This window comes from Thermobia domestica, chromosome 15, assembly GCF_964235325.1.
Source record: "Thermobia domestica chromosome 15, izTheDome1.hap1.1, whole genome shotgun sequence".
Classification (NCBI taxonomy): Eukaryota; Metazoa; Arthropoda; class Insecta; order Zygentoma; family Lepismatidae; genus Thermobia; species Thermobia domestica.
In genome coordinates, this window is record NC_137468.1 from 165,263,521 (window position 1) to 165,279,893 (window position 16,373).

A 16,373-nucleotide genomic window follows, 5' to 3' on the forward strand; every position below is an offset into this window, starting at 1 on the left:
CGCAAAGGGCACTCAGAAACAAATTTGTCTCACGTTCGGCTCTAAAGAGGAACATGATATGGTCGCTAGTGAATAAATTGGAAGAAACAGAATCGCTTTGGAGTGAGACAGGAAAGCATCGGACTCCACACGGGGTGGTTGTGGAAGATGTCAGCTATCGACTCGTTAGGTCGCCCAAGTAATCTCTTCGTCGTTTGTTTCACAAAACCGGCTATAGCTATTCAATATATGATTTATGGGTATTACCACTAACATTTACTTTCTATTCTCACTAATACTTAATTTGTATTCTGCAATTTCGCTCTAAAAATCCAAAACCTCATTCCATTGTAAGTTACACTTGCGAATATTTGCTGTTTTTCTTGAGACGTGGTCGATATTACCCCGGATGAATTTAAAACAATAAACATAGTCCCATAAATCTCCCATTCATCCTTGACAATTTGCCACAAACCCCATGAAAATCGGACTTCAATTAGAAATTTTAAACCCAAATGAAATCAGTAAGTTTTTTAAAAAAAATATCCTGTAGAAAAACATGATAGGAACCACCGAACTGAGGGATAAAATTTTACAAAAAAGCGCCCCGACTAAAATGTGTTAACTTTACTGTTTCGGCGCTCCATGACACCTTTCTCAGTAGATCTCTGCAACTTACGTGCACTTTTCTAACTTGTTTAAATTAGAAACTTAAAACCTAAAAAAAAACTTTTCTAACTTGTAAAACTAAGAATTATATTTTGCAATATTTCGTGTGCACGGTATAAAAAAATCAAATCAAATATAATATTTAAAAAAGTAAAAAAAAAAAATTAAAAAACTTGTTAGTGTGGTCATGTAAATTTCTTGCACTAAAATCACCTTTCAAAAGTGTTATTACTGTGAAAAACTTCTTTCAATTGTTTGTGTTGCGTTTCCTTGTATATTGTTCAAGTTTTGGTATTTCTGGATTCTGAGGAGTATGTTTGGCTTACGAAATGCCTAATATAGATAATTTTCTCTTTTACTTCATCTGTATGTGAATATTGAACTTCATTTGAGTAATAAACACTATTACTTTCATTTTGAAATCCCACTAAAAGCTCCCCTTGTCCAGATTCAAACTTCGAATTCTTGTTCTGATGAAAAGTCATTCATACACAATTCTTTCAATGTGAGATGACGATCTATGTAACACTTTTGAACTATCCATTATTGTGTCTAAATACGGACGTTTCGAGATATCTGTCACAGCAGTATCTTAATTTCATGCGTCTCTAATGTGTTCCTTTAACTCAGTTTCTGTTTCTTTTGGTCATTCTAATTGTTAAATCTAATTATTGCGAAGCGTAAGTACTTTACTGTAATTTCACCAATTACACTCTAATAGTTGCTACCAACAACCTAACTATATTTTCCACCAGATTCCAATCCACGTGCAGACAATAATTGTGTTTGGTCTCGAACATTCATAACAAAAAAACACTGTTCCCACGTTGGATAGATCATGCATTTATTGTCAACATTCAACTACTTGGCACAATATCTATTATACATCTTCTTAATATAGCCAAAACTCATTCCAATAATCTCTAGGCAAGACAAACATTATTTTCCTAGAAAACAGAAGTTCCATGAAACAAAAATGTCCCACTTCCACTATACTGTAATGTCTTTCTTCTTCTTCTTTTTTACTGTTCTACATTCGTTCTTCTCAGAACGCTACATCCTCCCACCTTTTGATTGCGAATAGCAATCAAAACAAATACCGTAATGGAACATTTACAACACGTCCACTTCTAGTGACTACATTTCGTTCATCACCACTTGGTTCTGCCATCGATTCTTCACCTGTTTCAGATTTTTCGATCTTCTCAACAGTCTTAGACGAAACCTGTTTACTTTGATCGGTCGGAAACACTATCTCTAAAGGATATAATTTCTGTATAGGTCGAGTTAAAACTCCACTTGATGTTTTCACCTTTACCACTCGAACATGACTATCTACACCAGGACACAACTCTATAACTCTCCCTAGTGGCCAGTTAATTCTTTTCTTATCTTCCGTTGCTACCAAAACAACATCTCCCAGATGTACTTCTCTACCATGTCCTTTATCCCATTGCTTTTGCACCAACAGACTTACGTACTCATTTCTGAACCGGTCTCGCAATTGTTGTCTAATAGCACTCAACCTCTTGTATCTCTTGATCAATAATGTGTCTTCCACTCGGTCGAGGTCAGGCACTCCAACTTCTTGAACATCCTGTATGAACATAGCGGGTGTTAAAGCAACAAAATCCTCAGTGTCCTCAGATATATACGTCAAAGGACGACAGTTAATTACGGATTCGCAGTCACATAAAACAGTAGACAACTCCTCAAAATTCAAGGAAGCTTTTCCTAGTGTTCTTCGCAACAGATTTTTCAAGGTACGTATAATTCTCTCCCACCATCCACCCCACCATGGAGCTCCTGGGGGAATAAATTTCCATTGAATTTTATATACAGAGCAACTCAGTTCTATTTCTTTCCAATCAATAGACTTAAACAAATTAACAGTGCCAACAAAATTCGTTCCATTGTCACTGTACACTACCTTTGGTCTACCTCGTCGTGCAATAAATCTTCTCATTGCCAGCATGAATTCACAGGAAGACAAGGAAGACACTAATTCTAAATGCACAGCTCTATACACCGCACAAGTAAATATCACTATCCAAACTTTATTTCCATCTTTCAATATAAGCGGTCCTGTCAAATCAATTCCTGTTATCTCAAATGCTAAGGCATCACGCACTCTATCATCAGGCAAGGGACTTGTAACTGTAGTCATTCTTGCAGCGTCTTGTTTCCTACATGTGACACATTTTCGAATTACATTCCGTACAGTTTTTCTTCCGCGCAATATCCAGTAATTTTCTCTTAGCTTACATAATAAAATTTGGGTTCCTGCATGGTTCATCCTAACATGTTCCTCCATAACCATTCTGTGAACTAACTCATGATCTGACGGAAGTACAAATGGACTCCTGAAGTTCTCTTTATCATCTCTTCTAACAATCTTCGTTTTGACTCGGATCAAGTTTTCTTCGTCCTTGAAAGTCATCAACGTCTTCAATTTCTCACTGTCGTCATGAAAACTCTCTTTTTGCATGAGATATATTAACCGCCTTTCTGCAGCGTTGAGCTCCTGTACAGTCAACTCTCCGATATTTCTGTTAACCGGTACAGTCCGACAATTTATAATAAATCTGCGCATCCACGCTATCATACGCAACACCTTTTGATACTTGGAGAAACGTCTCAGATACCACACATCTTTGCACTGTACAGTCATCGCAACTACTGTCTTCTTTCTTTCCTTATTTATTTCAACTTTGTCGCAAGCGCTTTCTTCTGTGGGCCAATCAGGTTTTCTTAACTTCAACCAATCCGGTCCCTCCCACCAACGGGATTTCACAAAAGTTGCGGCATTACAACCTCTGCTGGGAAGGTCCGCAGGATTAGAATTACCAGGTACGTGTCTCCAACACGCTATGTCACTCAACGAACGAATTTCCTTGACTCTATTGAACACGAACACACTCCATGGTTCGTTCTTTTGAATCCAATATAACGCAGTTGTAGAATCAGTCCAATAATTTACGGGAATATTTAATTTCAAACTACTAATAATATTATTCGCCAGACGTGCACCAATGCAACATGCTAACAACTCAAGACGAGGGATGCTTATTTCCTTCATAGGAGCAACACGTGCCTTACTGGCTACCAACTGGACTACGACTTTACCATTATGTTCACTTTTCAAGTATACAACACAAGCATATGCATACTGACAAGCATCACAAAATATATGCAGAGACCATGACTTCCTTGATTCATCTACCGACAAACATCTCGGTATTGCTATTTGTTTTAACTGATATAAATCTTTTACCCATCGATCAAACTTTCGTTTTACTTCAGGAGATACTTCCTCGTCCCATCCTGCTTTCTTACGGAAACTGTCTTGTAACAAAAGTTTAGGTACTAAAGTCACAGGTGACAGGAATCCTAATGGATCAAATATGCTATGAGCTACCGCCAACATTTTCCTTCTGGTCACAGGTTCTTCAACACCTTTTAAACTATTCAGATCACACATAATAACATCCTTTTGTTTGTTCCAATACATGCCTAGAACATTGGTACTGTCATGATTTTCACTGTTATCATCTACACTATTATATTCCCATCCACGTAAATCAAATTGTGCTTCAGCTAATAACTTCTTAGCTTGTTCAATAAATGAGGTGAGTTCTTCTTCATTACGCACTGACGTAACACAATTGTCAACATAAAATGATTCTTTCAACTTTTTAGCTGTACCCTTGTACTCTGAAGAAACATGTTCTAAGTGAAACTGTATAACAGCACTTAACATAAATGGACTACAATTGACACCAAAAACTACTCTACGATGCCGGTACACTTTTAAGTTTCTTTCAGCAAAATTCCTCCACCACAAAAATCTCAAAAAATCACAATCCCCTTTTTTAACAGCTATCTGTAGAAATGCTTTTTTAATATCAGATATTACCCCTATTTTATGCTCTCGAAATCTCAATAAAATGTCAGTAATCAACTCCACAAGGTTGGGACCTTTCTCTAAACAATCATTCAACGAAGGTGAATTTCGTACTTTACACGAAGCGTCGAAAACTGGTCTAATTTTTGTCGTTGATCTTTCTTTGAAAACAGCTCTATGCGGGAGATAATATCCTGAATCTGTAACCTCATCTGGTGGGACTTCTTCGATTATTCCATCTCGCAACCATTCATTGAACACGGACTCATATTCTTCATACTTTCCATTTACAATTAATTTTTCTGTAACCAAAACACATCTTTTTTCTGCTTGTATTCGGTTGTCAGGTAGTTCTGGGTGACAAACTTTCCATGGAAGACTGACTTCGTACCGTCCCTCCTCATTAACTCGTACAGTTTCTTTAAAATGATTCAAAGCCGCTTCATCCGATTCTTTTCTGGATTTTGTTTCTGTTGGGTCCAAAATTCCTAATGTGTCTAACTTCCACAAATCTGATATCTTTGCATTCTGTGTCAATAGTGAAATAACATTTAATGTTGAAACTTCATGACAGCTATCTTGTTTGTTTATCGGGACCTTTCCCATCATAACCCAGCCTAACAACGTTCGAACAGCAACTAATCCACATTTTAACTTATGCACTTTATTTGTCATAAGTTGACCAGCCACATCTGCACCGATCAATAATTCTATTTCTGTGTCATGACCTCCGAAATCTGACAGCCAAATTTGGTTTCTTTTCATTTCTGCAACCCATGGTCCTGGCTTCAAACTTGGTATTTGAACACAAATAACAGATCTTTCCAACACTTCTAACTCACATGAAAACTTTTCTTGCATGTCGCAGACAGTGATCGTATAACAATTATGCTGTTCCTTATTGTTTCAACTCCGCCAAACAACATATGTTTCACGGTTTCTTTTCTTTGGGTTTTAAGATTCAGTTCTCTTGCGACCCGTTTCAGAATGTAAGAGCGCTGAGAGCCATTATCTATTAAAGCCCTTACTTCACGCATTTGTCCGTTCACATTCAGTTTTACTTTCACAGTTTGTAACAAATATTGATCACAGTGATTTTGGTTTGTAAGCGTACACGTTTTCGATTCTTTACAATCACCGGTACTTTTACCTTTTCTTTCCACACTCACTGGACACATCACAGAAAAATGATTTCGTTTACACTTAAAACAGTTGACCTTCACTTTACAAGACTTTGTTTGATGATACGGCTGAAAACACAAAAAACAACATTTATTGTGCAAAAGAACTTTCTTTTTCTCGTCCAGTGACATGTCACGGGCCTTGGAACAGTTCTGTTCACGATGTGATTCTTCACAAAATAAGCACTTCTTACCTGCTTCTGTATCCAATTTATGACTTGACAACAAATTACTAGCTGTGGGGATTTTGTTTTCAATTCTCATTTCCTTCTTTGCGTAACTTGTTTTACTACTTGATACCTTGAAGCCTGTTTCTGCTAGAACGATTCTTTCCTCTCCTTCCACTTCATTTTTCAAAAACTTCAACAACTGATTCATTTTATCACTGTACGTTACAACTGATTCATTTTCAGTGCTCCTTGTATCAGTCCCTGAGTACCTTAACCATACTCGTAAGAATTCTTCGGGAAGACATGATTCAACTAAGGGAAACAGTACTGCTGCGAACTTATCACTATCCATACCAATCGATTCTAATGCTCTCAACTGTGATTCTAATTTATCGTACAAACGAGGAAGCGATAGCTTGTTGGATTGGTTTGAAACATTCTGTATCAAAATCCCTAACAATTCTCTGACATAGTATTCAATTAACAATTCCTCACGACCGAACCTGTTTTGCAAACTCTGAATGACCTTGTCGTAATTTTGTGCTGTAGGAGGATAACTGTTTACTACTTCCCAGACTCTGGTACCTTGTACAATGGATTGCAGTAGGTATTGAAATTTGTCCTCTTTGTCAATGTCCTTGTCTTCGTGTATTCTCTTAAACTGTCCCCAGAAACCTAGACATTCGCTAATCTGTCCTCCAAATTTCTTAAGCTCTAATTTGGGTAGTTTCAGTTTTTTGCATGAATTAACACAACCAGTTGAACTATTACTGCTGCCTTGTTCACTTTTTTTCTCGTACTGTGACTTAATGAGCTGCTCGTATAACACTTGCACTTCGTCCCACATTGACTTATATTCTTCTATGCTGTTATATTCACTTTCATATACACTTACGTCAATTGCTTCTACTTCTTCTGCCAACTGCTCTAGAATCTTTGTATCGTAATCAGCAAGTTCTGTACTCAGCCTATTTAACTTCGTAATATACACTCTTACTTTTTCTTCATTCGGATCACTCTGCTTCAATTCTTCTTTTGCACTAATGATAGTCCTTGTATACAATGTACGAATGGGTTTCCGTAATGCAATTAACTTATCCATCGTGGTTTCACTAGTTACACTATCACTTCGCAATATATAAAATGCGAAACTCTATGCCCCACGCTGATGCGCCAAAAATGTTAAATCTAATTATTGCGAAGCGTAAGTACTTTACTGTAATTTCACCAATTACACTCTAATAGTTGCTACCAACAACCTAACTATATTTTCCACCAGATTCCAATCCACGTGCAGACAATAATTGTGTTTGGTCTCGAACATTCATAACAAAAAAACACTGTTCCCACGTTGGATAGATCATGCATTTATTCTCAACATTCAACTACTTGGCACAATATCTATTATACATCTTCTTAATATAGCCAAAACTCATTCCAATAATCTCTAGGCAAGACAAACATTATTTTCCTAGAAAACAGAAGTTCCATGAAACAAAAATGTCCCACTTCCACTATACTGTAATGTCTTTCTTCTTCTTCTTTTTTACTGTTCTACATTCGTTCTTCTCAGAACGCTACACTAATATAATATCCCCAACATTCACAATTTGCTTGATATACTCCTGAAAGAGTCCATTCATCAAAAAAAAAAAAAAAAAAAAATGTATACAGACTACAACTTTTCAAAACTTACCGACAACTTTATGCAAAAATTTTTCTGCAAAATCGAGACTCGTCACTCAACACGATCCTATCATTCATGAGGATTCCATGCTACCCGAGTGAGACACCACTCCATACACTGTCGTTTATGCACTGGTGTTATTGGAAAACTACACAGGGGGTATAAGGTGTTCTACAGAGTTTATTATTTTATTTGGATGGCAGTCATGACAGGTTACGTAATGCTTCACACACAATGCGACGATTCTCCCGTGTTGTGATCGGTGGTGATCGACCAGAACCTTCATGTCATGCTTGTTGTTTTTATGCATCCGCTAGCTCCAACATCGGGCCACAGTTACAACAGAATGTTACACATGATTTTCAATCGCACGAAATATCCAACCGGACTCGTGGTGACGCATTTCGAACGCTGTCAAATGCTGGTAATTCCGTCTAATGCGGCGACAAGGTGTTATGTGTTTCTCGACTTTCTTGCACTGTGTTGTTCGTGTTGTTCCTGATTTTTGAATCTCTAATCATCTGCACATCCTCCATAGCGTTACAAATTTACTGAATCACAGTTGGCTTGGACGACTCCTTCCTGGCTTTTTTTTTCAGTGAGTGTTATTGCTGGTGGTAAGGCAAGGCTCCAAAATTTTTACAATTTCTCTTATTTCTAAATCGTTGAATGGGATTGATTTTGAGCCTTTTCTGAGTGCATTCGATAGCAAGATTGACCGGAGTGGAATTATACACGTGCACGAAGTCCAACGTCGTTGACATTGACTAATGAGCAACTTCCTATTTTAACTTCAACACTGTTATTTATATTTGATTTCTTCGTGTTTAAAAATAGGCCTATAATTGGATAACCACTTCGCTTTTCTATAAATGGAAGTTATAAAGTTCCTATCAGGAACTATGAATCATATAGGGACGCCTTCTTTATGCACTTTCGGTAAACCAAAGATTAGTAGCAGAAATGGGGGATGTGTTTTTAGACTTAGCTAGTTTTTCATCTATGACCTACTACGATTCATCCAATAAGTTATTGACTTTCCTTGAACTTCACTGAAAGAATAGGAATGTAGTTGTTTTTAATTTTAGTTCTTAATTTTTGCGTAATCCTATCTGTCTAAATTAGTAAACGTAACTTCTTTATCTGATTTTATGTACCATCATTCCATTGTATCCAACCAATCTTTTAAACTCTGAAATTTCAGTTTTCTTAATTTTGGCTGATGATGTTGATGCTCTTTTTTTGTTAGAAAATTTCGTATAATCTGCCTACAGTTTGCTGTCATACGAAATAGTGCAAGACAAAATTCTAAGAAATGAGCTGAATTGCACGTGAGTTGCCCAGACTGCTGAGGAAGGTGTCAGGGAACACCGAAACAGTACAGTTAATAGTAAATTACTTTATTGTGATTTGTATTATTATTATTATTAACATGATTATTGTTTGGTTGATTTGAGTTGAATGTGTTTTCAACATCGAGGCTATATGAGACATTATTTACTGTTTAACGTAATATTCGAACCACTGCTCGGGTTTGTGTCAGAGGCAATTGGCCCCAGCAAGTATCACACTCACAGTATAAACGATTATTATTTGAACATATGCTAGTTTTTGATCTGATTCAGATTCACTTTTGACTCTAGAAAATAAGTAATGAGGCAAGATACGAAAAACAACTTCTAAAAATTCAACGGGTTTGTTGGTAAACATCACCCTTTATCTGAGCTATTTTGCAAATTGTGTATATACCGAAATGAATTGTCGTTTTGTTTATATAATTTGAAAAAGCACCATTTACTTGACAGCACTTAGTTTTACAGATAAAACATTTTTTGACCTCTAGGAAGGAAGGATTCATACTCCACACTTCATTCCTCCTACCAATTCATCTCACTATTATTTTATTAACAGCTGAACAGCATCATTGATCCTAAGAGAAGTGATCACAGCTCCCATAGTATGTGCAGTAGCGTTTTCTAATATAATGCAAAGGAGAACTGAATACCGCGAAATTATTGAAATTGTGCCTTCGTTCATTTTAATATTCACTGCATCTTACCAAGCACCTCAGAAATATGTTTTCCAGCTTACCATTCGTCTTCGAAACACATCAAATCAAACTAAAGAATCCGTTCGACAATGTATCTCTACTCTCATCCTAGTATAAATTCCATGAGCTCCTTCGTTTCTATGCGCCTTTGGCGTGGAAGACAAGGGAGCTCATGTGGTTCGGATTCCACGTTAATCAGTAGGTTCTGTCTCAAATAGCCTTGCTGCTGAAAGGGACGTTAAACTCAAAATCAAATCAAATCAATCAATTTATTCAATTTGCGAAAGAATGAAGTCGATTTGCCTCTGGAACATTGAGACTCCACATGGAAAAATTGCAAGAGATGAAACTATGTGCCTACAGTATCAGAATGGTTTAACAGGGTGTGGCACGTAAAACCTTCATAAGATGAAAGTAATCAATGATTAAACAAATTCAACACATAAAATGGAATGTAATGTTTTGAATATAATTACTCACCTTCACAGTAGGCGCTGAAAGTGTTCTCCACCCTGAAAGTATCCTCCGTATTTAGTAGATGTGTTCTGTTCCTGGAAGTATTTTGAACAAATCCTATACGCCGCAATTTTTCAATCAAGTCCTGTATGGTGCTTTTTGCTGGCGCAGACAGTTCTGGAAATTTCTCGTGAAACAAATTCTTTGTTTTCGCAAATGGTCCAGCACGAATGAACGCTTCAACAATGGCAAGACGCTCGGTTATTGAGTACGGCATTATCACACACTCACCCGACTTCACACAACGAGGCTTACTTCTCAGCTGGTTTGGACACGTTTCACTGGCTGCGGCTGCAGCTGCTTTACATGTGCACCTGCAGGTTACGTGTCTTGATCCCGGCTCGACACGCCATCTCTTGGTAGGAAACTGAAAGTAATTTAATTGTCGCCAAAATTGCAATATATCATGATATTACGACGGGCCGGTTTTACGTGCCGCACCCTGTATAGGAACAACAGCTCAATAGAAAACTATTTTTATTTTTATTTCTGAAAGGTAAGAGAAGTAATTCTCTTACTGAACTGAGCGAATCCTGTTTTATCTGTTATTATGAGGGGTAGGCGTCAAGCGTTTATTTTCTCTTGTAGTTTCTTCAGCCCACTGTTAATTTTCGTACTGTATCTGGTGTTTCATTTAATATTAGCTAAAAGCAAGTGTTCAACTACACCAAGTGGAATTTAGTAACAGTTATAAAAGTAGACAATTAACTCAAAACTCGATACAACTATATACAGGATGCGGAAAAAGTCCCGGAACGGTCCATTATCTCGCGAAATATACATCAACAAAACAAACAAAAACACGTGTTAAATAGTTTTGAAAAACTATCCAATGATACCAAACGCAACCCCTATTCCCACTCCTTTCGGGGATACGGAGGGTAACTTCAAAATTTTAAATGGGAACCCTTATTTCTTATTGCACACTTGGATTCTCCAGAAAAAAGGATAGGGATTTGACCCAGAATTGAAAACAGTGCCTTCATGGATGGCGATTGAATCGACACACTAAAAAGGGGGTACCAAAACGTTATGAAAATGCCAATTGTTAGTCCTGTTCTCTGTGGTCATACGGTTAGCGTCCTGGACTGCGGAGTCAGAGATCGTCAGTTGAATACCAGCTCAAGGTAACCTTTTTTTCTTTTGTTATTTCACCAAATAATAAGTCCATATGTTTTAACTTCAAGTAGAACTTTATTCAAGTTACATACAATACAAATTTCGATAAATGTTTTGCAAACTAGCTTTATGAGGTGGTTCCTAGTAATAGTGTTATTAGCATTAGAGTTCATAGAGTTATTTACAACAAAAACAAACCTTGCAAATTAATAAATTATGAACAAATACATTATTTTTATCGCAGTTAAAATAAACGAATTCATTATTTGGGTACAAAAAATACACATAAAAATGTTACTGTGAGCGGTAATCTAACTCAGGACCTCTGACTCCGCAGTTCAGTACGCTAACAGCATGGCCACAGAGTACAGGTCTGACAATTTCCATTTCCATAACGTTTTGCTACCTCCCTGTTTTGTGAGTTGATTTAAGCGCTATCTGTGAAGGCACTGTTTTCAATTCTGGGTCAAATCACTGTCTCTTTTTCTGAAGAATCCAAATGTGCAATAAGAAATGGGCGTTCCCACTTAAAATTTTGAAGTTACCCCCCGGTACCTCCGAAAGGGGTGGGGACAGGAGGTTGCGTTTGGTATCATTGGATAGTTTTTTTCAAAACTATTAACATGTGTTTTTGTTTGATTTGCTGATCTGTATATTTCGCGAGATATTATACCGTTTCGGGACTTTTTCCGCACACTGTATATTCTTTTTGGCATTGACGTGTCTTTGCAGGTCACCCAGTGACTCAACTCTTTGAATCTTTATTTGCCTTACAATATCCCCTCTTTTTATTAATATATCTAACTCCTCATTGTGTCTTATGCGCCAGATTCCATCTTGCCGTACATATTTATATATTTTCATTAGAATGTTTTCAAGCTCATTTCGTATTTCCTTGTGTAAACCCATATCTCTGCCCCATAGGTCACCATGGGTCTCATGACTGTGCGAATGTACGAGTGTACAATACTTTGACTCTTTTACAAACTAATTTACTTCTCGGAAGACTAAGACTTGCATAATAAGCTTTGCTTCCGACTTGCATTCTATACTGCATATTAATATATACCGAATCCATTTCTTTTTGTTCATCCCATTGCTTGTCTGTACTATCTTTATCTAAATTTAATTCGGATCCTTGGTTCCGATGAATTTTCTTTTCTATAAACGTTTACGTCTCTCTATAAACAAAGAAATTTTGTGCAAAATGTTGGTTTGTTTCATGGAATACTAAGATTCACTTAGGTGTTGTGATAGTTCTGAAACCGCCTGATTCTTATCTTAGAGTCTTTAATATGAATATGTTACATTCTAGAGTCAATGTTTCTCTTCGTCATACAATTTCTTTTTTTCCTCTCTTATTCGGATAGCTTTATTCTGCGTCCAGGTGTTGATCAAATATCTACAATAGTTCAGTGTTATTGTTATTATACCTTTTGTGTGTAACTGGTCTAGCCAAAGTGTCTTGATCATTAGTAAATGTTTGCTAGGGAATTTATCGATACTTTTATTAGATAATACACGAGGCTTAAGATGGAGTCTCTAATCTTAATATTGTGATTACTCTTCTAGTGTCTTAATAACCTAAATGCCAGCTGCTACTGTACAATTCTCAGTCATAATAATTCTGTGTTATATCTCCATCTCCACAGGACAACTCCATCAACTAATAGAAAACCTCACGTTGTCTCCACTATATTTATTCATGCTTCCATTTCTTCTGGCAGCTACTATTTCTGATAATAAACCTCAATCAATTATTATACAGTTATTCTAGCTTTTACATTCAATATCACAACTACTTCAACACGAAAAACATATTAACAACATCGCAAAACGTAATTTAAAATTTCGTTTTCCCCTTTATAGTACAGTCACTATTTTAAAAACGTTTATTATCCATCGCGAATTCCACCCGACATGCAGGATGTTAGTGGACCTGGCCACATGATTTGTGGTACACTCGTATGAAATGCTCTAGAACCTGTAAGACTGTCTGGCCCTGAACTCAGTGAAAGACTACCAGTTTTCCTCTCTATATTCAAACGTGGCTTTTTTTTTTAACTCCCTATCTCCAAATAGCTAATGCACACAGTTCAGGGTTTGTACCTTGGTGAGAATACAAAGCCTCACATATAAATCGAAGGAATGGCTCGGATTCTACTTCAAGAGTTAACTCCCAGTCACCTACAGCCGTGGTGCTGAGGACATTAAATTCCGACAAGTCAATCAAATAAGGGAAATGTATACTTGTAAGATTCTCTGTGGTGAGTTTCATAGTTGTCAATTGAAAACTAGAAATAGAAAGACATATCAAGATTCAATATGGACAAATATAACAGAAACTTCGGATTTGTGGTTATAAAATATCAAGTAGACTATCTACTAGGGTCAGTCAAAAAGTTAATTGCATTACTTCAGAAATTAAAACAGGATAGAAATTTTACAATAACTTTATTTGTACCGTAAAGTTCCATTCACAATCTACTTTTCAATGTAATTACCTCTGTTATTTAAGCATTTGTCGAGGCGTGGTACAAGTTTTTCTATGCCTTCTGCAAAGAAATCCTATCCAATGCCCGATAACTATTCTTGGGCTGCAGCTTTCACCTCGTCATCCGAGTGGTATCGTAATCTTGAAAGTTCGGCTCTTATGGAACCAAACACATGGAAGTCTCACGGTGAATGGTCTGGGCTATAAGGACGGTGATCCCACACTTCCCACCTAAACTTTGTCAGAAGTTCGCACGTTTGTTGTGTTGCATGTAGTCTTGCACAATGCCTTTAGACAATTTACTTGGCCGTCGACTTTTAAATGCTGATAAATTTCAGTGCAGTTACGCCTTTTCGCCCACAAAAAACGAATCACTGCATGCATTTCCAATTTGGACGCCACTTACAGCTGTCGACACGTTATTACAACTAATTATCAGAGCACCTCCACTTGCCTCGTGAAAGAAGCTATGTCACACGATACAGCTACATGTCTGCAGTGTTGATACACAATTTCATCAAAGTAGCCTTTAACTGAAAATATTTACGAAGAAGTGCAACTAACTTTCTGACTGACCCACGTATTTATAGAAGCTATAGGGCACGTATTCATAAGAAAAGTAACTCACTTTGTGCCTGCCTCTATGTTTAATATTTTAATTGAATATTTTCTTCCTCTCTGGGAATGTCAGCAGCATCACTTTTATTACTGTGTCACCGGATTCTTACTTTTATATGTCATGCAAAAATTCTTTAACTTACAAATTGGCTAAGTCACTAACATCTTTCATTTCTGACACCACACCTTTTGAATACTCCATCAAGAATGGTATGGAAGTCATTCCAGACATCACATCACTAGTTAATTTACATCTACCTTCGCTGGACGTCAAAGCTGTGTTTACTTCAATACTACTCAATTTAGCTATATCCTGTACATAGAGGAAACTAAGAGAAACAAGGTATCCGATCTCATCATTTATGAAGTCATAAAACTCCTTTAAAGCTATCTCGACAATAATAATCTAATTTGAAGAATATATTCACAACCAAAAAGATCCTGGGATGAGAAGCCCATTTTCTCCTCTACTTAACTATATAGTTATGGATAATTTCGAAAAGAAAATTCTTAGCCATGAGTGCAGGAGAACCCACTCCTCCTGCAAGGCGGTTCCAAGTGCGGCAGGTAAATTTGAACGAGTTGGTCTGGATTTTAAACGCCGCTCCAATTCATCCCACAGATGTTCCATGGCGATTGAGAAGGCCACTGGAGTCGTTGCACATTGTTCCCGTAATACCACAACATAACATTGACAGCTTTATGGCAAGGGGCATTATCATCTTGATAGTAACATCGGTCCATTCCAAAGAATTTCCACAATGCGGGAAGCACTGAATTGTCCAAAACTTCCACTCTTCGTGTTACCAGGTACAACAACAAGCGGGCCTAAGCCGAACCCACATCATTATACCATCACAACCAAATTTCACTGTTGGCACAATGCAGTCTGGTAAGAATCGTTCCCCGGGTTGTCGCCACACCCACACTCGACCATCTGACATGAACACGTGTAGCGTGATTCATCATTCCATAACACATGTTTCCATTGGTCTAGGGTCCAATTTCGATAAGCCTTCCACCATGCCAACCTCCTGGCTTTATTTGTTGGAGTGATATGTGGCGTGTGGGCACCTGCTCCACCATGGAAACCAAGTGCAAGAAGTTCTGTCCTGACAGTGTTCAGTGAAACTGATGTGCCCGATGCAGTGTGGAACTTCGGTTGGATGACAGATGCAGTTTGACGGGGACTGCTGGATACCACTCGTTTCAGCAATTTCCGGTCTCTGTTCGTCAATTTTTTGGGTCGTCCGGGTTGTTTAGGAACACTGATGACACCGTGACGTTTCCATTTCAGGATTACATCAACCCACCGCTGATTTTGGGTGGCCTAATTGGGCACTAACGGCACGATTCGACAAACCCGCATTATGAAAACCGATGCCGACTTCCCTATCGAATTCACTAAATTCTTATCTGTGTACCATTCTCAGTCAAATGGACTCCTCGCATGACGTACGATCACTGATAATGCGTTCTGCACTTAAACAAATGACTGGCGTCGTGCAAGTTGCTCTGGATTCCTTACGACGATGTCCTAGCAGAATGACCGGTGACTTTTTGGTAGATAGTGTATGTTGAGAATTTTTTGATCTACAAAGATAAGAACACTTTCTCAGACCTAATCAAAGAATTCAAGGGCATTCGCAATAGTATAAAATTCATCACAGAAGAAAATTCAGAAAACAGCATTAACTTTCTGGACCTCCACATTTATAGGAAGCACAACAAATTCTTCATTTCGGTTCATGAAAAAAAAAATAAATAAAAACTCGGATTTTATTATTTTTCTTTTTTCACAAAGAATCGGCAAATTTGCACCCCATCAAAGAAATTATTTGGAAAAAACTTCTTTTGAGGGTCTTCAGCTATTCTACAAAAGGAACACAACTCAATGAGAAGATCGAAACACTTTTTGAATAAGGAAGAAAAATGACTAGAAAAAATGGAAAAGCTCAGCATGGGGATATTATTATTTAAAACAAA

General features: G+C 37.4%; 1 protein-coding gene across 1 annotated transcript; it reads right to left on the minus strand.

Annotated features, from left to right (window-relative positions):
* Positions 1–1,735: 1,735 nt before the first annotated feature.
* On the minus strand, positions 1,736–5,413 carry LOC145671704 (uncharacterized). Its single transcript, XM_081740904.1, has one exon. It carries the CDS (start codon positions 5,411–5,413, stop codon positions 1,736–1,738), a length of 3,678 nt encoding a protein of 1,225 aa, XP_081597030.1.
* Positions 5,414–16,373: the final 10,960 nt, after the last annotated feature.